Here is a 25,683-nt window from a genome sequence, read left to right as displayed (position 1 = left end):
ACTCAAACTTGTAATACTAACTGCAATGATATTTCCTTTTTCCTTTAGTAACATTTTCATCCAGCATTTCCTCACATCACTGGAGCTTTAAAGAAGATTCACTCTCTGTATTCACCCTTAGACTAGGTCTCCTAAACTTTGATTGGCTTGTCGTCTGCGGTCGAGTGTCCACCTTTTAACCAATTGAAATGCAGGAGGCGGGGCTTCTTAGAGAACGGGTGAAAAAAAAAAAAAAAAGAGATCCGTCTATTTAGCTGTGCAAGAGGAGCAGAGGGGGAGGAGAGAGAAATCGTTGACTTCCTGTTTTCTGAAGGCATCCGAATATATATAACATACAGGAAGATGTGCAGCGGATACACGCCCGAATTAAATTCTCACTGAGCCCTCCTGCAAATGCGGATAGTTTCCAGGATTTCCAGCAGCGTCTGCATCCCAGCATCCCCTCACCCCCACCCCCACTGGATCCCAGGACCGCTCTCCGCTCTCCGGCTGGATCTAGTGGCTCACCAACCGGTCAGGGACGCCATCGAGCCCCGGGCCCCGACCTTACGATCTGCATCATAGAGGCATCGTTCTGCGTCGGGGGTTTTGTGTCTGCAACAAGCAGATTTGTGAAGGGGTTTTAACATCTGTGTTCACATCTGCAGCAGTTCGGATGAGTCGCTTCAGGTGACCGCGATATGGCAGTGCTGAAACTCGTAGATCAGGTTCGTCTCTAAAACATTTGCACAGAGATGAAGGAGTAAATGTCAGAGTATCTAGTGTGCACGATAGAAAAGAAACGATTCCGATATTTCCTTATTGTTGTAAATGCAGCTTCAGTTGACTGGTCTATTCATGAGAAAAGTATGTGCGTATAACGCGTTTTAATCATAGACACTGCTTCTACATTGATATCATGTTCCATATCATATATCCATAACTATTTATATACATTATATACACTCTCAGATATCTACTTTTCCTTTTACCATTGATGCTTCATGTTTTGTACTTTCAATATAAATATGATGGACCTTTATTATGTACCTGTAATTTATTATGATGTACCTTTTTTATTCTTCTTAAAAGAGGAAAAGATAAATCAATTAGATACATCGTTTGACCTTTTTAAGGAACACCTTTACTCTTAACCCACCTTTAATTATAAACTGTACTGTAAAATTTTCTTTAAGAGGGATGCCTTTATTTCTGTCCACATATTAGTCTCATTAGATTAGTGCTGACTTAGTGACTTTTTTTAATTTTGTTTGGGTTCGGTCTAATCGTGTTTCACTATTAGTACGAGATTGCATCAAACTCTTTGGCTGTTGATGCACCAAATACTTTTTTTAAGCTGAGCAAGCATGGATTACCCAACAGGCCCAGTGTGCTGTGTTAAGCTGTCTGTCTTCCTGATGGTACTGTGAAGAGTGTATGGTTATACAGCATGACTCACTTTCCAAATCTATAACCACACCACTATTAGACATTATGAAGTTCTTGCCCGGGTACCAGGCTAGTTTCAAAGACATATTTTGTAAGTTGAAAAGTCTTTAAAGACAAGCTAAGACTCTGTCTTTAAGACTCTGTGGGTGACTCTAAGACTATCTTAGAAGATAGAAATCTTTGTCAGTTTTTTGTTAAAACCTTTTCAGAAAAAATTTACATTAGCATGCAAATAAAAAATAAATTTGTTTAAATTTGCATTTTCAATAAAGCCAACAACCTTAGCTTTTGGATGTTGTTAGAAATAATGTGTTTACTTCGCTGTAAAGACTTAAACATTTACTTGTGGAATCATTTCTTTATTGTTTAACCAGGAAAACACCAAAGTCTGTTAGAAAAACTGTTCTTGCTTGGTTTTATTATAAAATCTGACCTAAATTCAACTATAAAAACATTTGAGGAAATTCCTGTCTTATAATGTTGGACTCGGAAGGAACATGTTTCATGGACTGTTCTTTTTTTAATATATTTTTAAATACAGTGTAATTTTATGTGTTTCTAAGTGTGGATCATAGTTTAAGATGTTTATAAAGGACAGTGACACATCCATCAAAGTGGCAAAGGCTAAAACTTTCATTAAAGTTGCTAACATTCTTATACATTCTTATAAATTCACAGCAGGGCCTTCCTTTGCTCTCTTCCTTTGCCTTAGTTCCTCATTGCTGGTTTATGCTGACATGATTGCATTGAGCAATTGAGTTCCAGGTGAACCTCATCCCAAACATGTTCTACTGGATTCTGATCCAGTGACTGGGAAGGTCGCTGATGAATACTGAACTCGGCATGGTCATGAAACAAGTTAAAGATAGCTTTTCTAGTATTGTGTGACACGATCCTATCCTGCTGAAAGTAGCCATTAGATGATGGTAAATTGTAGCAGTGAAGGGATGCAGGAGGTCAGCAACAATACTCAATAGTTTGTTCTGTTCAAGTTATGAGTGATTGGTATTAACATGCCCAAAGTCTGACACAAAACCTTCCTCACTCCATGTGTTATGGGTGACACAAGAAATCTAAGCTCCATGAATTTAGGCTGTTGGCACCAAATTCTGTGTGTCTCAGCAAAAGTCTAGATTCCTCAGGAGAGTCTGTGCTCACTGCTGCTTCAGCTTTCTGTACTTGGCTGATAGAAGTATAACCTGACATGGTCTTCTGCTGTAGCTCATCCACCTCAGTGTTCAACATGTTGTGCATCGTGAGATGCTTTTCTGCTCACCCCAATAATACCGAGTGATTTTTTAAGTCGCTGTAGCCTTTGTGTCAACTTGACACAGTCTGGCCTTTCTCCATTGAACTCACTCATCAGGAAGACATTTCCATCCTTAGAACTGTTGCTCACTGGATTCTAACTGTACCATCCTGAATAAACTCTAGATGCTGTTATATGTGAAAATCCCAAGAGATCTCTGGTTGATCGATAAAGAATGGATATGAACCCATCCTGTCTGTCACCAGCTATCACACTACAGTCAAAATGACTGAGATCACATATTTGTGAACACATTCACATAATTGTTGTGATCATTACCCAAAGATGCTGGCTCATTTCAGCATGATTTTACAACATGATTTGCTCATTATTGCATGAATTTGTGGGTGTACAGATGTTCCTACTAAAGTGTTTGGTGAATGTAGTTAAAACATTAATGCATCTGACTCTGGTTGTCACTGGATAAAAAACTATTTCACACATATTGCACCCTTTAAAAGATTTGTTTAAAACAGTTACAACAGTGATGAGTAAACATGATACGCTTGTGAGTGTGTTAATGGCCTGTGGTTGGTTGGTTGTCGTTCCGATTGCTTTATCCGGGTAAGACTTTGGTCTTAGCCATGCTTAGTGATGAAATAGTGTACCTGGAGTTCTGGTTCATGAGACTACTTTACTGAAGAAAGTTCTAAGATTAATAATAATAATAATAATGTAGAAATGTAGTTTAGTGGAATTGTTGAGTTAGTGCAATTTTAGAAAATATGGTTAAAGCTATTATCTAACATTAAAATATAGTGCTGGAAGAACAAAATTATAATAACACAGAAGTCGTTTTTTTTGTCTGACTTTGAAATTGAAAATACCCTGTTTAGTGAGAATATATAGTAAAAAGGAAGGATCTGATAAATCTGATCTGATAGATCCTAGCTTGATGACTTTATTTCACTTCTTTGCAACATTTCTATTCATGAGTCTGTTTTCAGTAGGTGTTCAAAGTTCGATTCATGAATGCAGATTCTGACTCAAACAGGCTCTATCCATGTGAAGTCTTTGGAAGTAAACATTGTATGATATCATACCTCTGATGACCAACAAGATTGTGTTGTAACCACTTTCTAACAGATCACCTGTATATCAGATCTCACCTGGATGCTGTAAACATACTGAAGCCTGGCTGCTGTAATGATGGTCCTGTGCTTTTTACAGCACTCTTCCTCACTATAGTCATACTGATCATTTGTTCAAGATGCTAAATACTGTTTTACATTGTAGTGTTCAACTGTAGAAAATAAATGATTTATATATAATCATAAAAGCTTTCCTATTAAATCCGGTTCCCCAAAGGTTTCTCCACAATCACCTCTGGTTTAGGGAGGGATCTGTCTATATCTGGAATAGTCCTGCTATGTCCAGGGGCAGGTAATATTGATGATTATAGAAAATATTGAAAGATTCTCTGCTTGGGTGTCTTCAGGGCTATTAACGTAAATAATGTGAAAAAGATCTAGTGGGTCAGACTGCTGCTTATGGTTTCTCTGCAGTCTCGCTCTGAGGATTATTAAGTGGCATTTGAAGGATCTGAAATATATAAGGTGCTCGATAATTGGTGTAAAATTCAACATTTTTGGTTTTTAGACCTGCCTGATCTAGTCTAACTAATCAATTACATTTGACATTTGGATTGCTGCTGTATTCTGAAATTTTATTCAGAGAAATTGAACTTTTTGAGTAGTAGTTTGTCTCATCTTGAGCAGTTGATTATGACTACTAAGCCTGATAGTCGGACTGAAATTTAAACAAATATTCCAGCTGACTGTGTAAAGAGAAAAGGGACAGGAAGTTGTTGCATCTTTTTGCTCGCCCCTTTTTCTTCTAAGACTCTGTGGGCTTGATTTCTTGCTGAGAGTGAGAGAGCTAGAGTGAGCGCATACATGTAGAGGCGAGTGTTTGAGCTTCTGTTATGTGTCAGCACAAAACGGGTTAGAATCACATTTGGGTGAACTGTTTTTTTTTTTTTTTTTTTTACATTTTAGAAATGTTCCCTAAAGGCAAAGAAAGTGATCTTTGTTGCTATTATGTACAGATTACGTTTATACTAAAGACATTCCTCCAGTGTAGGCATGCAGAGAAACCCTCAGCCATGTTCTGCTTTTGCTCCAAGGAGGACAGATACAAACAGTAAAGGAAAAAACACAGTCATACTGTATAAGGCATCTCGGTTTCAGTTTGGTGAAGCATCAGCAGTTCTTCATATTTAGGCCCTCTCTCTCTCTCTTGCTCTCCCTTCCCCTTCTCTAGCTGTGCTTTGATTATTGGCTTAAAGGCATAATGCAGTTAAAGGATCTGCAGTGCTCGAGTTGTCAAAAGCAAAGAAACTCCGCCTTATTCCCTCCCCACTTGGTAACGTGACCTCATTGGATCTTGAGTAGAAGGATGGGGGGTGTAGTTTATGTCAACAAAGGCTTCAGTGTTTGGAGCAATGGCTTTGCCCAGAAGGAGTGCTGGGAGGGATATGGGGTATGTCCTTGATTGTTATGGGCCATGTTCAGACCCCTTCTCCTGTTCTCCAGAGTCTCATCACACAACAGCAGTGTCACGCTTCAGCACAAACAGCTGGCCACTTCAGTGAAGACTAGAGGACAATGTGTTTATGAGAAGTAAACAAGTCCCAACTGAAACACTATCTATCACAAGTAGTAAAGAAGTGCTATGTATTGTGCTGCAGTGATATAGACGAAGGTTGAACGTTCACATCTTATGTCAGTGCAGATCTGTGTAGATATCTTAGATGCTATCAGAGATGGAGAATTAGGATCAGACTGGTTACTCACCCAGTGTGCAAGAAGTTTGTCAGTCCCTTCAGAGGTTCATGGAGTTTCATGTGATTGTTGTGGCTGAATATGCTTGAATTTGCTGTGGCTTTATTCAAAATTACAGATTGTTAAATTAAATTAAAATGGTGAAATTGTAAGCACTGGATTCTTGGTTTTATACTTCTTCCAGTGAACACACATTACTTTCTAATGTAGCGGTGCTCATTTTCAACACAGCTGAATCGCTGGGCTTTGGCTGGTGTACACACAATAATATCAATTAAAAGCCTCTAATGAAAGAGCAGTAAAACCCTCAATTAGCTGAATATTTAGTGTGATCAAACTTTGTAAAACGATAGTCTTGAGTACAGTGTCTTCCACATTCATTAAGCAATAGTTTGGCATGTCCTGGCCAAACCTGAGTGCAGACCTGTTTAATCAATCACTGAGATATGTACAGTACTTACAGACTGCTCTGTTCTTTAACATTACATTCTTTAACAGCATGTAGAAAAGGAATGTTTACCTAAAATGTGGGCCAACAGCTTTAAACACCTTGCTTACACAGGTCCTGAAAAGCTACTAAAATGACTAAGACGTGACAATATTTACCCATTAAAAGTATTTTTGGTTGTAAATTCAAAGACAATTCACATCCTGTATAACACTAGTGGCCTGAACTCAACAGACTTGATGTTGTATTTATTTTAAAGTTTTGTTTGTGTGTGTGTGTGTGTGTGTGTGTGTGTGTGTGTGTGTGTGTGTGTGTGTGTGTGTGTGTGTGTGTGTGTGTGTGTGTATAAATAGATACAGTATAAGAACAGCAGCTTAATTAATTTATCACCATACACCATTTTCAATTGTATTTACTCATATTTTGAATTAGCAATCAACTCTGGTCTTGACTGGTTATACAGTTGCTATAGAAAATGTTGTTGTGTGTCACTTAGCAGCAAAATATGCGTTTTATTGCGAAAGAGACGTGTCACAGTGACATGGTGTTGCATTAGTAAACAGAGCTAAACAAAGTAATAAAGTCTTCTGTCTAAAGTAAGTTTGAAGGAGTGTGTGTGAGAATGGCAACTAAAAAACTGAGAGACCTTGAGCGTGTACATCCTATCGAGGGAACACCTCACTTAACCTGGCTGTGTGTGAAAGAAAGAGTGGGAGCAAACGGATGAGTGATGTCACTGGTTTTGAGAGAACGAGTGAGCGAGACGGCCTCATTGATGACTTTTTTCCCTGTCCAGTACTAGGCCACATCACCGCATTTTCCAAAGCAGTTGTTGGCTGTGTGCCTTTTGGTATTAATGTGCGTGTGCTCTCTCCTTGTAGCGGAACTGAAAATGCTTTCTGAGCTTCCTCTCAATCTTTTCTGAGAAGGTGAGAGCACACAACAGGAAGTGTTGCTTTCTTTCTGTGGGTGGTGCCAGCTAGGAGATACAGACAGGAAGTGAATATACAAGCAGATCTAATACAGAGTAGCTGCAAGTGACCTGTATAAATTTCCCCTTTTTCTTAAGGAAGCGCTCTTGTATGATGTATGTGATGACACTGTCGTGCCTTCCTTTCAGCAGTGAGATTTAGGAGAAGTCACGTCTGTGTGCTTTTAGGCTTTTGTGTTGAGCTGTCAGGTGATTGGGACACTGGTGTGCTGTCATGTGGTCCTGAGTCTGTATTTAGCCTTTCAGTAAATATATTGTTTTTCATAATACAGAAGACATGGAGATGCAGCATTACAGGGTCATGATTATCACCCTCATGTGGGTTTGTTCCTACAGAATCGCCTGTTGCTTATGTCAGCAGTCAAAAGCAGACGTTTCTCCTTTTATAGGGGCATCTAAACCTACACAAATTCTTTCCTATGCACGTATGCGATAAGAAAAATAAAGGCTGTGAAGATGAATAAAATGATTGTTTAATGCTATAAAAGCACGTGAACATTCTTAATGACGTTTCTTTTTTTTCTTCTTCTTCTTCTTCTTTTTTTTGCCTGCAGCCGGCTCTCGTCCAAGCCATCTTCAATGGAGACCCTGAGGAGATCCGCATGCTCATCTACAAATCAGAGGACATCAACGCAGTGGTATACAACATTTTCCTGCAGCTTCATGACCCACATTCAGTTTCTTTGTCTCTCAGCTGTACAGACAATAAGCTAAGCTGAAAATTATTCAGGCAGGAGCACCTGAGACAGGACACAGTCTCTTTCCGCACAATATTTAGTCTGCTTTCCTTCATTATGACTCCATTTAGATCACTTCATTCTTATTTCCTGCTCTGTTCAAAGACTCGACTCTGAATGAATGTATCTACTAACTCCGCTACATGCTGATACAGCCCTCATAACGATAACGCTCTAGATCACTGAAACTGATGCCTTTCTTTGTTTTTTTTTGTGTGGAAATTTGTCTTGGCATGTTAACAGAAGCCCAGTGATTACGTGGTTGTTGTTTTTTTTTTTTTTTTAATTTAACAGAGGATCACATCAGCATGGTAACAACTAAGAGATATTACTTTTCCCATATATTGTCCCATTTGTTTAACAAAGCACTTCATAACACCCTCTGAACAGATCTCTTTGTATCCGGATATTTGGACTCTTAGTTAAAAGCATCCAGATATGCGGATATGTATTTAAACCTGTGTCAGCAGAACACTGTGCTATCTGCCATCTTCTTTAAACACGGGCTTGCAGCCTCTTGCGCACTACTGACTAGTGATTGACAGGAGTGAGACAGCGTATACATCCCTCCCACCCACACACAGTGGCCATTATCTTTTCATAGACTTCTGGGCATGTATGAATGAAGCATCATTAGAAAGTGAAACTAATTCTATTTCTGGCTATAGAGCTTTTGTTCTGTTGTTTTTAAGTAGCCGAATCTCTTTAATTTAAACAGCTTAAGCATAGTTTTATCATTATGCTGTAATTATGATCTATAGTTATAATAACACAAATAAATGTTTATGATAATAACTATGACATAATACCTGGATAATTATTTATTACTTTGATAATGGTGGTTGATTTCTAACAAGATGTTTAAAGATCATGGATTCTTTAGCTTTGAGGATTGGAAAACGCTGATATTTACAATTATTACAGTTGTACATGGTTTGTTGTGACACACACCAGTAAATATAGAAGTGACAAATTAAAGCAGTGAATAGCAAATACTTCCTATTGCATGCAAAAATGGCCAACCGATATTGTCTTCGTCTCTGTTTAGTTGCAAATAAATGCCCAAAACAGAACCAAGAACAAGAGTCAAATTTAAATCCTGTTTTGTTTTGGTCTTTGGAGCTGGGATCACATGACAGTCAGGAAAATTTCAAGTATTTCTAGTTTCCCTTTTCTGCATTAATGTGTGGAAAGTTTGTCATTGGTTAAAAATACTGAGAAATGTTTGTTTTAAGGCGATCTATACAGTTTAGGATGATATCTAGGATGATATGCATGCTTTTTTTCTCCAATTCTCTCTCTTTTAGGACACAGACAAGCGTACTCCTCTCCATGCAGCAGCTTTCCTCGGCGATGCAGAGATTATTGAGCTCCTCATCCTCTCTGGTAGAGTCCTCTTCTCTCTTCTTCTCTACTTGATTGCTTAATTTTTCTAAAAACACAGAGACTTTTTAAAATGGTCATCTTCCTACTCGAGCATTTTCACACCGGCGTTTGTATTGCACGTGAATTAGACTCCATGGTCAAGTCAAGTCAAATCAAGAAGCTTTTATTGTCATTTCAACCGTATATACTGTAGCTGACACAGCACATCAGCGTTTCGACAGGACCATGGTGCTATATAAAACAACACAGAGCTATGGACTTAAAGTAAGTTGTCCTAGCAACATAAAGTGTATCGTGTGCAACATGGTGCAAACAGTGCGAGACCAAAGACAATACAGGACAGATAAAAATAAAGGATTGTGAGTGGTTCCGGCGTTCCGGCAAACACGTATGAACTTCTATATGTAATAGCAGAAGTCAGATGAGGTTTTGAAATGTGGTGTGACCAACTGCAATTGAGTAAATGTGCAAATCAGAATGTGTATGTAAGCAGTTTAATATGGGTGGTGGTGTAGTGTTTGAGCGTGTATCGAAAGGTAAGAGGTGTTGAAATGACTGTGTCTGTTTTCATTGTCGTCCTCTCACAATCTCTTCTCCAGGAGCTCGAGTCAATGCCAAAGACAACATGTGGCTCACTCCTCTTCACAGGGCCGTGGCGTCACGGAGCGAGGTGGGTGTAGATGTGTTGTTAGCCAACAAAATATGTTCTGAAAAGTAGAGTATGTTAAAGTGCAGGTGTCGAGGCACAACGAGAGCACACACAGTGTAAGCTCTGCAGCGTGGTGTAAAGCAGCTGCACAGTGAGAGCCTATCTAATTAGCTCACCAAAAAAATACACTGGAAATAACCGACTGAATCTGGCAAAACAGGAACTGTCATAAGATCAGTCAGATAGCAGGATGCATTCTGCACTATATCAACAGTATCAGGCAAAAACCAACAAAATACCAACATCAAATCTCTTTCTTCTTGTCCTTTGGTGTTGCTTTTAATAAACCGTGGCAGATTTGCAAGTGTGTAGGTTACAGATCGAGTATCATAATCATCATCTCTAAAATGTATCGTGACAAGTACGGTGATAATATCGTGTGTCAAATGAATCCTAGACAAAAAAAAAAGAAGCGGCTTGTAAATGGATATTTTTTTTAAGATTGGTTAGAGCAACATCACTTCCTTCCTGTTTCTGTTTCATAACCTGCAACACGACTAGTAATATGAATCCCCCGAGACAAGCTCAAACATTTGTGTGCCTTTACATGACAAAATGAACTTGCATACTAATTTCTTTGAATACATGTCAGTGATGTATAGATTTTCTACCATATCCTTGTGTGAATTTGGGGTTGATTTGAATGAGAAGTCACTGCATACTTCCTTCTTCACATGCACTTCCTTTGTGTCTAGGAGGCAGTGCGTGTGCTGATCCGTCACTCGGCCGACGTGAACGCACGTGACAAGAACTGGCAGACGCCGCTTCACGTGGCAGCCGCCAATAAGGCTTTGCGTTGTGCTGAGCTCTTAATCCCACTGTTGAGCAGTGTAAATGTATCAGACCGTGGTGGCCGAACCGCTCTGCACCATGCGGCCCTCAACGGACACACCCAGGTATAACAGACACCCTGCTTGTACGTCCATGTATATTAGTGTAGCTTCATGGCTCTACGTACTGTAGCATGACTATTTGTTATAACATAACATTAAAATTTAGGAATAACTCAATCCAAATGAATACCAGCAGTAGATTTTGTCCATTTTGTTCGTAGCAAGCACCTCATTAACACACCATTGTGGGTTGAGATGCACAGAACTACCTTCAAATCATTTCAAGTGTTTCAATAGTATCCTCCCACAGACTCCCTTTCATGCTCACTTCCTAAACTGGCTCAGATCATTGGTTTTGGTGGAGCTGTCATCCTGAATGGTATTTAAAAGGATGTTATATAAAGTGAGACACACACCAAATGACGCACGACTGACTCACAGCCTGTAACCCACTGTGACTGGCACAGTCGATTCTTTTTTCCTTGCCATCTTTCCATCTTTGAATTTCTTTTTGTTTCTTCTCTTAGATGGTCAATCTGCTACTGGCGAAGGGGGCCAATATTAATGCCTTCGACAAGAAAGACAGCCGTGCACTTCACTGGGCGGCGTATATGGGTGAGACGGGAAGAACAGGCGATTCGGACATTTTATACACTGTAGTTTTATAATCTAGCAGCTGTGGTTATGAACCAATTTTCCAGTTATGATGCAGTTAAATCCAAACTGGTGGCATGGAAGGATAAATTATTTCGGAAGAAACATATCGTAACTAAAGCGTTTGTGCCGTTCTGCCCTCTGCAGGTCACTTAGAGGTGGTGTGTCTGCTGGTGGAGCAGGGAGCAGAAGTCAGCTGTAAGGACAAGAGAGGTTACACACCTCTTCACGCTGCCGCCTCTAATGGACAGATCGCTGTGGTTAAACACCTGCTCAGCCTGTCTGTAGAGGTAATTTCACACATTTACATTCACTTACTCATAAGGCAGAACACATTTTCACTTCTCAGACATAAAGCAATGTACATATTTTTAAATCATTTGAGCAGAAATGAAATCTCACTTTAATATGAGATGCGGTCGATGTTTCATTTTGGTGGTTGGAAATAAGGAAAAAAAATGTCTGTCTTACGGGTTAGAATAGAATTCCAGAATGGTAGAAATGTGGGTGTAACCTGCAACGAGGCAACAATGCATGAGGATGAGTCAAAAGCTTAAAAGCTCAGCATCGATTAAAGTAACAGTAGGTTAAATATGTAGTTCCAAAATTAAGACTCCTCTATTGTTCTCAATGGAAACAAGGATGTTTGTGAGCACATTTGCTTTTAGGCTCTGTGTAACGTTTAGTACTTTTTCTGCCACTGAAGAATCTTTAAGACAGAAATAAACTGTCCTTTTCTGTCCCGAAGACTCCTCAGTTTCAGAAAACGTAATAAATGTTACACAGAATTTAAAATGGACTGATTTGTAATGCCACTCGCTGATAAACATTATTCATCAATGGGTAACGCAGCTAGCATTCCAAATCAATTGTATTGGAGCTAAAATGAAACAATCTGGAGAGAGATGTCGTGTTTGTATATTTGCTCTTTGTTAAGGATCACGCGTGCTCTGTCGTCTTCACTGCCGTTGGAATCCGTTTCACCGAGTCATCGCATATTTGCATAAAGATAAACTTTGTCACGTCGCCAGACACGCCTACACCTAGTCACTAACGGCTGCTGTTGTTTGTCACCAAGTCGCCAGCTCTTAGTGAAAAGGAATTCTCTCTGCTTCCTTTGTTGCTATGAGCCTTTACTGATGTGAACATAGCAGTGGTGTTGAATTAAGTGGAGACGTTGTAGCCTATTGTTAAGGTGTTGGACTGTTCACCAGAAGGTTGTGAGTTCAAGTCCCATGTCTAACAAGATGCCACTGCTGGGCCCCTGAGCAAGGCCCTTAACCGTGAATTGCTCAGATGTATAAAATAAGATAAAAATGTAAGTCAGGCTGGATAAACGTGTCTGCCAAATGGCAGAAATGAAATGTATTATGTGTAATGTTTGTTACATATAAAAGTCCCTGTGAATGAGCTGATACTATTGAAACTATAACGTATTAGAACGAGCACATTACACTATAATTCGTTCACGCTAATACTTTGTTTCTATAGTATAGTCATTTCCAGAGATCTGTAATTAGAGAAATCAGCAGTGCTGTGGGAAGGAATTCATACCAAATCATCCCCAACAAACAGATACAAATAATTGCACAATTAATTTTCCCTTTCTTTTATCTCTAACAGATAGATGAAGCCAATGCGTTTGGGAACACGGCTCTACACGTAGCATGCTTTAATGGTCAGGATGCTGTGGTGAGTGAGCTAATTGACCATGGTGCTAATGTGAGTCAGCCTAACAATAAAGGCTTCACCCCTCTCCACTTTGCCGCTGCTTCCACACACGGTGCACTCTGTCTTGAGTTCCTGGTCAACAATGGAGCTGACGTCAACGTGCAGGTGATCTCACGCCTTGCATTATCTCTCGTATCTCGGTTTCTTTTCATGCTTCTTTATGAGACGTCATTTGCCGATATTCTCTTTTAGAGCCGAGACGGGAAGAGTCCCCTGCATATGACGGCAGTGCATGGTCGCTTCACTCGCTCCCAGACTCTCATTCAAAATGGTGAGAGCTTTAATAATTATCAGTGGGCTGAAATATCAGTGTCAAGCTATTAGTGTGCACAAATCTAAGCCTGTAAGATGTGTCGGTGTGTTTGTAATGGCAGGTGGAGAGATAGACTGTGTGGATAAGGATGGAAACACTCCATTACACATTGCTGCTCGTTATGGTCATGAACTCCTCATCAACACCTTAATCACCAGCGGCGCCGACTGCACCAGGTGTGTGTGTTTTCATAACCAAAGATTTGTACATTGTTCTTATCGGATAACACTTATGGAGTCTCTTTTCTCTTTGTTGTGTAGAAGAGGAATTCATGGGATGTTTCCTCTGCACCTGGCAGCTGTAAATGCTCATGCTGACTGCTGCCGGAAACTTCTCTCTTCAGGTACCTCTGCCTTTGGAGATCTGACACAACATAAAAATGTCAAAATTCTGCTTGTGCATTTTTATTTGCACATAATTAAATACACAGGACTTTAAATATGCGATCCACAATGTTCAAACTTTTTTTTTGGACCTATACTATGAAAACGAGGAAAAAACGATTCATAATATGAATTTGTTTGTACATTTTCTGGCCCAGAAATGACCTCTGCTTCAAGCTGATTAGCTGCTTTTTTTTTTAGAAGGCAACTCATAAATAGTTTGTTATATCAACCGGGTGTAGGATCACTTGGGCCAATTTTTTTTTACATTTTTTCTCTGAAGAAGTAGAGGGTGCTCAGCATTCTTTAAGTTCAGCACCATATTAAAGGCCTCCATATTAAACTTCCATTGTTTTAATGTTCTTTGTGCCTTGCAGCACACTGTCAATGCGTAATGGGCATAAATGAAACCAAGAGCTTTCATTGATCTCCACTCCTTCGCAAACGCATTCTCGTCCGTGGTAGCTTATATGCAGAGCCGCATCAGGCTTGTGACTCCCGCCATAGGCAAATGTGTGGTTTTGATCTTTCATACGATGTGCTTGTGCAGTAACAGTGTGGTAGTGTCACAGTGTGATCATTTCCTGTTTGTGTTATGAGCTGTGTGCATTCAGGAACTGTATGTGTTTGTAATTGCAGCATTGAGCTGCTCATTTTCATAGATTTAGGGATTAGATGCCTGAAAAGAGACTTAGAGACTTTATTTGCAGATATTTTGCTGAAGCGGGTATCTTTATCTGCTGTGTTCCTGTCTCCTCCAGTCAGCCATGCATATGTTTTTTTTTTTTGTCCAAAGTCTGTCTTCCCTTGCACTAGGTCTGTGTTCATCCTGCACTAACACTCTTTCTTTCTTTTTTTCTCTCACACTTTCTTTTTATCTCCTTCTATCCCTGTGTTTCTCTTCCTGAAAAACTTTCCTGGGTCTTCCACTGTGGCTGTCTGCGTGTTATGTCGGGGTCTCTGCCCCTCCTCTTCGTGCCTCCATCCTCGCTCAGGACGGAGATATAGCATAATCTGCACTCTCAGTAATGACTCGGTCCTGTGTGCAGGCTTCCAGATCGACACCCCGGACAGCCTGGGCAGGACTTGTCTCCATGCAGCTGCTGCTGGAGGGTGAGTGTCTTTGAGTCTGAAGGAACATGGCAGTGACCTTCTGCTTTCTGAAAGTCATCTAAGAGCACATTGAATGTTCAGACTGATCTTGTGATAGTCAAGTGTTCTTAGTCATATATAAGCAGTGATCATTCCTACCATAAAGACGAGCTTTTATACTTTTGCAGTTGTTTACTGCATCAGTGAAATGAACTCTAAATGTCTAAATCATTGCATACGTTGTTGGATGGCTGCATCAATGTTAATCAGTGCAGTTTACAAATCTTTAAATGCACTGGTCTCCATTTTCACTTTTGTGTATAACTATAGAAATATAGAAAAAGGTCAAAAGTATACACTACCGCATACTCAGCAAATAACTCTTAATAGACGAATAGATGGATTTGAATAGAAACATGCATATAACCATTCCAAGTCTGATCTAATCCAAATCATCAAATGTGATTTGCATAACAATTCACTATTGTGATAACCACAATGACTGAAATGAATCAGATGACTTAGACGTGACTGCGAGTTTGTTTGCCTTTCTGTCGTCTCTCTTTCTGCAATGTTTGCACAATTGACTGTTTTTGAAATCTAGACTTTTCCTCATCATTTACAGTCTTCTAATTCTACCCTAAATCTCTCATTCCTGTCTTCTTTCAGCAATGTGGAGTGCGTGAAGCTGTTGCTCAGTAGTGGAGCAGACCACAACCGCACAGACAAACATGGCAGGTCAGCGCTGTTATGCTATATTCATTACATTAACGTTTATGGCATTTGGCAGATGTTTTTATCCAGAGCAACATACAATAATGCTTTGAATATCTCTATAGATAAATACATTAACTCTGTTTAGGGTTTTTTGTTTTGTTTTAATATACACATACAACCAATAGGGGAAAAGTGCTAGTTTAAGTGTTATAGGAAGATGTAGGTCTTCACTCGTCGTTTGAAGATATCCAGTGACTCAGCTGTTCGGACATCTAGGGGAAATTCATTCCACCACCTTGGTGCCAGAACAGAAAATAGTCTTGTTGTATACTTACCTCTTACCCTGAGAGATGGTGGAACCAGTCAAGAAGTGCTGGTAGCTTTGAGGGAGTGAGGTGCAGTGTGATGAGTGATAAGAGCTTTGAGGTAAGAGGAAGCCGGTCCATGTGAGAACTTGGGATGCTTGAAAACAAGTTGTGCAGCTGCATTTTGGATCATTTGCAGAGGAAAATTACGTTCATAGGTAGACCTGCCAGCAGTGTGTTGCAGTAGTCCAGTCTTTGAGATGACAAGAGACTGAACAAGTACCTTTGGAGCCGGTGTGGACAGAAATGGCCGAATCCTTCTGATGTTGTAAAGAATAAACTGACATGAGAGTGATGTGACACAGCAACATGTGAGGAAAAAGACAGTTGATTATCCATGGTTACCCCAAGGTTGCACGCTGTCATCAGATCGTTGTGCAGGGATATTGTAAGATCCTGACCTGGGGATGAATCATCTCGGATGATCAGCAGTTCATTTTGAGATTACAGCAAGTTTCAGCTGATGTGTCTGAAAGACATGCTGAGCAGAAGCTGTGGTATCTGAGGAAGGGAAAGAGAATATAAGTTGAGATATTTATTAATCGTTTTATATTTATTCATTTATTAGGAGTGAAAATCTGTGGATGCACATTTACATATCTGTATAAAAAAGTAGATTGTGATTGAATATATCTTGATTGAATAGATCTGTCAGTACAGAGCAGAATTATGGCCCGGTCACCCCCTTTAACAGCAATTTCACAACATTTTACAGCATACTGTTTGTTTTGTCTCAATTACAACATGTTTTTTTTGTTGTGTCTGCTTTATCACAGGACTCCCCTACACTATGCATCCGCGAGTCGTCATTTTCAGTGCTTAGAGACTCTGGTGTCCTGCGGTACCTGTATTAATGTCACTGACCAGTGGGGGCGCTCTGCACTGCACTACGCTGCTGCCTCTGACTTGGACAGGAGGTACACATCTACACTCTGCTATGTTTTTCTTTGCTATACTGGTTTTTCCGAACTAAAAAGACGCTAGTTTGCAAGTTACTACTTTGCCTAGCAAAGATGTGTCCTGAAATAGTTTGCACAACTCAAGCGTTTGCATAGAAGCCCAAGTTTCCTTCATCAAAATCACAGCAGAACATCCAAGCATTTAAGAGAAGAGTGTGATGAACACAAAGGAATAGAAATGGAGTAGTCAGGCAGATGGTATTTGCTATGTCTTCAATCATTGTCATCACCAACTGGAGCTTTGATGAGGATTGGTACAGTTTTACCACCCTGTTCAAGTCACTATGGCAACCCTGGTATATTTTTAAGTTCCCAGTAGACCGTGCAGAGAGTCTTCTGTGACGTCAGCTCGAGGCTGCATGTCTATTTCACACTCAAGAATGGATCAAATTCAACAATCAGGCCTGTTGCTGATTAGTCCTAATGATTAGGTTTGACAGGCTGGTGGTATACATGTGGTATAGAGTCATGATTTTCTCACGCCACAGAATTGTTAAAAGTTTGAGGCTCGAAGGTCCTGCCTGCTCAGAATAACACTCACTTGAAGAGTAAAGTGTGAAAATGTGTGTGTGTTTCTCAAGGCGACGTGTAGCCCTGGAGCCAGAGAGTCCTGGAGTGCAAGCAGAGAAAGAAAAGGAGGCAGCTTTGTAAGTGGACTTTATTTTACTAAAGATTGTGAACATGAACTTTAGAGTTTGCCTACTATAACCATCTGTGTAGCGGAGCTGATGTGGCCGTGTGTGTGTGCGCGCATGTGTATATATAGTGTATGTGTATATATATAATATATATATATGGGTGTGTGTGTGTGTGTCCGTGCCCAAAGGTGCCTTGAGTTCTTGTTGAAGAGTGGTGCCACTGCCTCGCTGAAGGACAAGCAGGGGTACAGCGCTGTCCACTATGCTGCTGCCTATGGCCATCGACGCTGCCTGGAGCTGGTGAGACACACACACTCTCACACACACACACGCACACACAGACACACACTCAGATGGGTCATACTGCAATTTAATATACTTCACTCTTCTTGTGGTCTTGTTTCACCTTGTCTCACCTTGTTTATTTGGATTATGTGTTGAACGTCACGATTAATTTTCCGCGCTCCCAGCTTGTCTTTTTCCTTTCTTTGTGTTTATTGAACACTAATTCTCTCAATGGTCTTGTTGTCGTTGTAGCTTCTGGAATGCGAGGAGCGAAATCAGAAAGAAGACAAGAACTGCAGCGCCCGGAGTCCACTACATCTAGCCGTGAGTCATGCTCACACTCTGTATAGTTGACACAGCACAAGCTTCACCTTAAGGTTTTTGAATTTAAGGATAAATCGACAATTAAACATCAACTTGATAAATATTACTGGCACAGATTAGCAGTTTTCCTTCAACATGGACAACCGTTCCACACTGATCCACTAGAAAATAGCTCAATAGGTTGATGAAGGTTGAGGAAGCAACGATGGAGGATTTTGTGGGTGGGGCCCTTGGGTTTCCATGACACCACCATCTCATGCCCCTTAAATTATTTACATGACTACCATTAGGTAAATATGTAAAAAGCATGGCTGGTTCTTAAAGATATCACTTCTAGTCTGGATCTTGGAATCATTTGCATGTTGCAGGTTGGGAAAAGCAAAGTGGAAAAGGTGTCAGGTTTCAACACCATGTTCAAGTTTGACAATTTATGTGTGTAGAATAGATTTCATTCAAATGTAGCACTACGGGCAGTGGTGGCTTAAACGGTTATGGCTCTGGGTCTCCCCAATGCTGCCAATTTTGGGCCCCTGAACGAGGCCCTTAACCCTCCAGCTCCTTGGGTGCTGTATCATGGCTGACCCTGTGCTCTGAAACCTCCATAATTAGGATGTGTGAAGAAAGAAGTGTACTGTGCTGTAATGTATATGTGACAAAATAAAAGCTTCTATCTATGATTGCTTTGACAGAGTTGATTACAATGTGTATGCCTATACTCAGTGTGTGTGTGTGTGTGTGTTGTAGGCGTACCATGGCCATGCGCAGGCTCTGGAGGTGCTGGTGCAGGGCCAATGCGATGTGGATCAGGGAGATGAAGTGGGCCGCACTGCTCTCGCCTTCGCTGCCCTCCGGGGTCACACTGACTGTGCATTGACGCTGCTGAACCACGGAGCATCGCCACGCTGCAAAGACACGGTCCGCAGACGCATGCCCATCCATCTCGCAGGTACTGCGTCATGCTGTGTGTGTGTGTGTGTGTGTGTGAATGGGATAAAAGTAGATTATTAATTAATGATGTGTTAATAATATAAAGAGTTCCATTACCTAATGGATCTGCCTCTGTGTCTTTCAGTGATGAATGGCCATACACCATGTGTGCGCCTCCTGCTGGAAGACTCGGACAGCAGCGATCTGGTGGATGCAGCTGATTCTCAGGGACAGTGAGTGACTCATTATTCAGTCTACACACTTCTAGGTGACTAGAGAGAAAGCATGGGATTAAATGCATGGTGAGATAGAGATTAAGAAACATTTTTATTTGTTTGTTAAACATAAATCCATATCGTGACAGAATAATGGTGTAACGTAGAGCCGAGTCGTGTGTATAGAGAAGAAATTCAGCTACAGTGGACATTAAAAGATTTATACCCAATGAGCAAGCGTAAGGAAACGTCGAAGGAAATACTAAGGAAATACTCTCTGTGACGATACGAGGAAGAAACTTTCAGATGAACCAGAATGAAAAGAGAAACGTTTAATCACAAACACGTTTTGATGTTTGCTGTTGAAAATACTTCAGGTGCAGATTTAAAAAGTGTAATGTGTGACTATCTGGGTTTGTGTCATATTTGGTTAATTATGATTTAGTGGGCCTGTACTCAGTGTGTGTGTGTTTTTGTGTGTCAGGACTCCTCTGATGCTGGCTGTGCTGGGGGGTCATGTGGACGCTGTGTCTCTGCTGTTAGAGCGTGAAGCTAATGTAGACGCAGCAGATAAACAAGGACAGACTGCACTTCATTTAGGGGTGAGTGCAATGACAGTAAACTACACACAGGCACACACACATGCACGCACACACACACACACATTCACTGCTTCTTAAGTCTGTGAGTAATATTTTTTCTTCAGTGCTGTTTGGTTTTATATAACTGCCAACTTAATAGTGTTCAATACTCTCACTCTCTCTCTCTCTCTCTGTCTCTCACTCACTCTCAGCTGCTGTGTGGTCAGGAAGAGTGTGTGCAGTGTCTATTGGAGCAGGAGGCGTCTGTGTTGGTGGGTGACCGTAGGGGGCGATCAGCGCTCCACATAGCTGCAGCGCGGGGTCATGCGTCCTGCCTCAGTGAACTGCTGACTTTGACCTGTGCAGAGTCATCCCTTCCTCCTCTGAGAGATTGCCATGGATTCACACCCCTACACTGGGCCTGCTACAATGGTCAGTTCTCTAACTCTCCCACAGGCATTGAGTGTCTGCATGTCACAGTAGCGTTAGTGGGATCAACACTTCCTTTCTGTGTAGTCTTGGTAAAAAATGCACATGTTTACACATTCAGGGAAGTTAAATCTTGTGTATGTTTGTGTATTTTGCAGGTCATGAGAACTGTGTGGAGGTGCTGCTGGAGCAGAAAGGTTGTCGATGCTTTGATGGGAACCCCTTCACCCCTCTGCACTGTGCTGTGTATGTCTGCAGTCCTCTCTTTTATTCCTGTTCTATGCAACTGCAGTGCAACTATTATATCTTAGCAAGCAGAAATATCTTAGCTGCAAATTCATCTAAAATCTTTCATCATGTGTGCCCATGCATGTGCATTATAATTCTGTGTTTTTGTCTGTGTAGAATAAATGACCAGGAGCCGTGTGCTACTCTTCTCCTGGATGCATTGGGCTCAGAGATAGTAACTTGCAAGGACTCTAAGGACAGGTGTGTGTGTATTTGTGTGTGTGTGTATGTGAGTATGTATGTATGTATGTATGTGTGTGTGTGTGTGTGTGTGTGTGCGTGTGTGTGAGTATGTGTGTGTGAATGTATGTGCGCGTGTGTGTGAATGTATGTGCGCGTGTGTGTGAATGTATGTGCGCGTGTGTGTGAATGTATGTGCGCGTGTGTGTGAATGTATGTGCGCGTGTGTGTGAATGTATGTGCGCGTGTGTGTGAATGTATGTGCGCGTGTGTGTGAATGTATGTGCGCGTGTGTGTGTGAATGTATGTGCGCGTGTGTGTGTGAATGTATGTGCGCGTGTGTGTGTGAATGTATGTGCGCGTGTGTGTGAATGTATGTGCGCGTGTGTGTGAATGTATGTGCGCGTGTGTGAGTATGTGCGTGTGTGTGCGTGTGTGTGTGTGTGTGTGTGTGTGCGTGTGTGTGTGCGTGTGTGTGTGTGCGTGTGTGTGTGCGTGTGTGCGTGTGTGTGTGCGTGTGAGTGTGTGTGTGCGTGTGTGTGTGCGTGTGTGTGTGCGTGTGTGTGTGTGTGTGTGTGTGTGTGTGCGTGTGTGTGTGTGTGTGCGTGTGTGTGCGTGTGAGTATGTGCGTGTGTGTGTGTGAGTATGTGCGTGTGTGTGTGTGTGAGTATGTGCGTGTGTGTGTGTGTGAGTATGTGCGTGTGTGTGTGTGAGTATGTGCGTGTGTGAGTATGTGCGTGTGTGTGTGTGAGTATGTGCGTGTGTGTGTGTGTGAGTATGTGCGTGTGTGTGTGCATGTGCGCGTGTGTGTGTACAGTATGTATGTGTGTGTATGTGTGTGTACAGTATGTATGTGTGTGTGTATGTGTGTGTACAGTATGTATGTGTGTGTATGTGTGTGTACAGTATGTATGTGTGTGTATGTGTGTGTACAGTATGTATGTGTGTGTATGTGTGTGTACAGTATGTATGTGTGTGTGTATGTGTGTGTACAGTATGTATGTGTGTGTGTATGTGTGTGTACAGTATGTATGTGTGTGTGAACAGTAAATATCTGCTTGTCTGAGAGGTGTGTGTATGTATGTCTTGTGTGCCATAAATCTAATCTCCTGTTATTAGGACTCCTCTACATGCAGCTGCTTTTGCTGGCCATGTGGACTGTGTTCAGCTGCTCCTTGCCCATGATGCTCCTGTGGATCTTGTGGACCAATCTGGGCGCAGTGCGCTCATGATGGCGGCAGAGAGGGGGGCAATCGGTGCCGTAGGTACGAAACACCTTCCTCTTCTAACATCTCTTAAACTTAACCTGTTCATCTGTGCTGACTTTTTTAAATTGTGTGCGTTTGTACAGAGGCTCTTCTGACCAATGCGAACGCAGACATCACTTTGAGAGACCAAAAAGGCAACACTGCGCTGCACCTCGCTTGCAGCAGTGTGAGTGTTCACTTTCTGTTCAGAGATTATTGTAAAGATTGCATTGATGTTTAGACAAATGTGTCAAAATAAAGTAGAACCATTTAGCCAAGAGTAAGTTCTTTAGTTTTGTCCTGAAGTTAGATAACAAGCTCATGAGAATCATCTAGTCTTGAAGTAACCACTTTCTGAATGATCACATGCTTAACTCAAGCCACTGTTTGTCTCAGTAAGAGCATTTATACAGACACAAGTAAAAGAATTAACTTGTAAATGATCAGGTTTGGTAACACAGTGATACCAACTGTGTCCTGAGGAAGAAAGTAAATCTGGTTTCTTGATGATTGAGATACTGTTTGCAGCCATGCAACGCCCTTTTGTCTATTTTTTAACACCGTGTTTGGATGGAAACCGTTTTTCACAATGTGTCTGTAATAAAGTGTTTTCACATTTCCTTGATGAAACTTTGGCACATATTTATAGGTTAACGTGGGATGGCTTAGTTCATAACCACTGTTTCCTATGAATATTGTTTTGGTCATACATAGTGATACGTTCTCGTTGCCAGTTTCCACTTTGTTCCACTTTTGACCTTTTCACACAAATTTTCTTTAACTCTTTTTTTCTTCTTTTTTCTTCTTCTCCAGATGCCAAATAAATTGGCATGTTTTGATTATGTCCATGTTCACCAGTGAATGCCATGTCGCACCGCACAGTTGTGGTTAATGACTCATTGCTTTAAGACATTAGTTTTTCATGATTATTTTCTAGCCTACTAGGAGCAATGTATTCATAGAAAACTTAGTAAAGTTCAAAGTAAATGGTGATATCAAACCCATATCTGCTCTCAGAGATGCCACGATGCTTGTTCATAGGCCTCTAAAAATTTAAAGCCACTTTCTTCAATCACTAAAATTCTGTCAGTTTATCCCAACACAGATAAAAACTTTGTAGACTGAAAGCCAACAGAGTTCTGACTAATTTGATATCAGATTTGTGATTATAAAATAATGAATATGTTTATACTTATTGAAAATGTCTGAGTAGTTGGATTTCCATTCCACTGTTGCAATGGAACACCAATTGTGTGCAGTTTGCTCCTGCAGGTCATTTAGGTGCACGGAAGCTTATTGTCCTGTTTCCTGTCCTTTGTTTGCAGGGAAAAGAAGAATGTGCTTTGTTCATTTTGGAGAAACTTCCAGATGCTACCCTTGTCAACGCCACTAATGCTGCGCTCCAGACGTGAGTGTTTTGTGAAACAATTGGAAAGGACAGTCTGATTTGAGAGCACATTCTCATGGTTGTGTAACTGTTTTCTGTCTGTCTCTCAGTCCTCTACACCTTGCAGCTCGCAGTGGGCTGAAGCAGACAGTGCAGGAGCTGTTGTCTCGTGGAGCCAGCGTGCAGCTCTTGGATGAGAACGGTGCGTCTCTATCAGCCTGACTTCACAGCGCATGCTTCGTTGTGCTGCTTGTTCTTAATGAATTCTGCAGCTGGTTGTCATTCTGCAGTGTGTGTCTTTTAGTGTGACTGCCATCTATCTGTGCTTTGAAGCTTTTTTTTTTTTTTAAGAAGAAAAAAAAAAAAAGCCGAGTCCCAAAGCCATGCTCTTTTGCAAATCTTTGACTGTCTCCATCTCTGCCCTGCCCTCTCTTCCCGCCTGGTTGTGTATTAATGAAATGCCGCTCTCTCCCACCCACTTTCCTGCCACTGTATTACGTCCCATCGCCTCCCTGTCCCTCTCTGTCCTCCTTTCTGGCTATCCGTCCGTCCGTCTCCCTGTTTCTCTCCCTTCTTCAGGTCTCACTCCTGCTCTGGCTTGTGCTCCTAGTAAGGAGGTTGCTGAGTGCCTGGCTCTCATTCTGGCTACCATGATGCCTTTTTGCTCCCCTTGCAGCTCAGACGCTCCCTCTCCAGGCACCCTGTTGAGATCTCTTCCTGCCAAAGCCGAGGGCCCTCAGACTCCACACAGCCCCAGAGAGCCTTCCGGCCCGTCCAGCGAGGGCACGGCCACCGAGAACGACTCCGACTCTGAGACCTTTTGAACTCTGGCCTTTCTGGAGACCCTTATCCACCTTCCACCTCTACAGTTCTCACAGCACTTAAACGCTCTGACCTCCCAGAAGCTGTACGAATATTCTCTGTTTCCAAACGTGGAGGAAATAGATATTTATGAAGGCTGGTCTATGCTTCACGTAGCCACATGATTTTAAAGGGTGATGGAGAGCAGATTCATCCATCATTCATCTAATTATTGACGATCTAGATCTTATTGAAGGAGACTCAAATTAGAGCATTATTGCTACTATATATACATAATATTTAAGAGCTCCTTGGCTTGAAAAGCATAGATCAGCCTTCACAAGAACACCGGTACACTTCCTGTGTAATTCTGATTACACAGTGACTTTTTAAAGCCATTTTTGAATTCTTTTTATTTACCTGATCTATATAGAAGTTTTTTTGTTTTTTTTTACGTTTAACGGATCAATTTGCCAAATATCGACTCTGCATTGCCGCACTTAGGGTACGCTGTGTGTAGTGTGGCTTAAAGCATCTTGTGCAAGCACAAACCCCAGACAAGCACAATGTCAAGTTGCATATGTTGTTACTAAACAGTTGTTCCAGGGTTATTTTAGTTTGGATCAAGGACCAAGGACATGGTTTGAAGGCAAACAGGGAACCGCAAACCACTGCCACAGACTGTTTGGTATTAAGTGTGTTTAAATATTTGAAATAATAAAAAATTTGGACTAGGAACATGCAAGCACATTTGCAGTCTAGATTGAGAGTCATTGTGTGTAAATGAATTTAATTAGACTCCACAGATGTGATGACCAGACTGTCCTGAATAGTTTATTACAATACAGAAAGCTTATGAAGGTCTATATTTAAACGTAACGCTCAGGGAGTGTTACTCTATCACTTTTTTAATCATTTACACTGACAGTATTAAAATCAAAAGAACTCCACAGGGCCAAGTTGACACACTCAGCTGGCACACACTCGTGTCTAAAGAATGTTCTTTAATAAAACGGTACTAAGACATGCAAGGGTTAGGGTTAGTCAAGTTATACAAATGCAAGTCTGCACTTGTATATCTAGAGGAAGAGGTTTGGTTAGGAGTTCAGCGAAGAACCGTGAATAGCCGTCACACTCTTCTTAGGCTTCCTCTTCCTAGTTTGTGCTACCTACATGTTCATTTCTCCAAATAAAGGCATAAACCAGCTACTAGCGAACATGTGCGGCTGCGATCAGGCTTTCTGGAGAAATGTTACATTTGTTCTTCTCCAGTTTGTTATTAATCTGAACCAGTTGCTTGAATTGGATCAGATGGTGCTAAAGTTTTGGCCTTCAAATTTTTAATGTTTGAAATTTGACTATTGAAATTGTCCAAAAGATTAAGATTTGTGTTTCATTATCCCCCCCCCGCAAATCCTTATCAATCATTTTTTTGTCCACAATGTGCCAGTCTCTAAAGCTTGTCCAGTGCCTTGTTTTGTTCTTGAAAAATGTGAAAAGGGGATTTAATGCATTCTGGTGGTTGATTCATTACTGTACTCCT

The 25,683-nt window shown here is 41.1% G+C and overlaps 1 protein-coding gene across 3 annotated transcripts; it reads left to right on the top strand.

The window, feature by feature from the left end:
- The first annotated feature begins 253 nt into the window (after positions 1 to 253).
- On the top strand, positions 254 to 24,858 carry ankrd44 (ankyrin repeat domain 44). Of its 3 annotated transcripts, none has more exons than XM_047814943.1 (28): positions 254 to 707; positions 7,514 to 7,597; positions 9,004 to 9,082; positions 9,682 to 9,752; positions 10,487 to 10,687; positions 11,152 to 11,239; positions 11,426 to 11,568; positions 12,902 to 13,114; positions 13,202 to 13,280; positions 13,384 to 13,498; positions 13,583 to 13,665; positions 14,701 to 14,818; positions 15,467 to 15,535; positions 16,656 to 16,796; positions 17,420 to 17,485; positions 17,665 to 17,776; positions 18,014 to 18,085; positions 18,830 to 19,031; positions 19,158 to 19,245; positions 19,712 to 19,829; positions 20,021 to 20,240; positions 20,396 to 20,483; positions 20,643 to 20,726; positions 21,825 to 21,970; positions 22,057 to 22,139; positions 23,278 to 23,360; positions 23,450 to 23,541; positions 23,919 to 24,858. In XM_047814943.1, the coding sequence occupies exons 1-28, from the start codon at positions 681 to 683 to the stop codon at positions 24,161 to 24,163; spliced, it is 3,210 nt and encodes a 1,069-aa protein (XP_047670899.1). In that variant the 5' UTR covers positions 254 to 680; the 3' UTR covers positions 24,164 to 24,858. The 3 variants fall into 3 exon arrangements, with proteins under 3 accessions (XP_047670899.1, XP_027021838.2, XP_047670900.1); XM_027166037.2 differs by having other exon boundaries at positions 255 to 707; positions 14,755 to 14,818; XM_047814944.1 differs by having other exon boundaries at positions 255 to 707; positions 24,016 to 24,858.
- Positions 24,859 to 25,683: the final 825 nt, after the last annotated feature.

This window comes from Tachysurus fulvidraco, chromosome 6, assembly GCF_022655615.1.
Source record: "Tachysurus fulvidraco isolate hzauxx_2018 chromosome 6, HZAU_PFXX_2.0, whole genome shotgun sequence".
NCBI classification, from domain to species: Eukaryota; Metazoa; Chordata; class Actinopteri; order Siluriformes; family Bagridae; genus Tachysurus; species Tachysurus fulvidraco.
The sequence above is the reverse complement of the archived record's forward strand: the minus strand, read 5'-3'. Positions and strand labels throughout refer to the sequence as shown.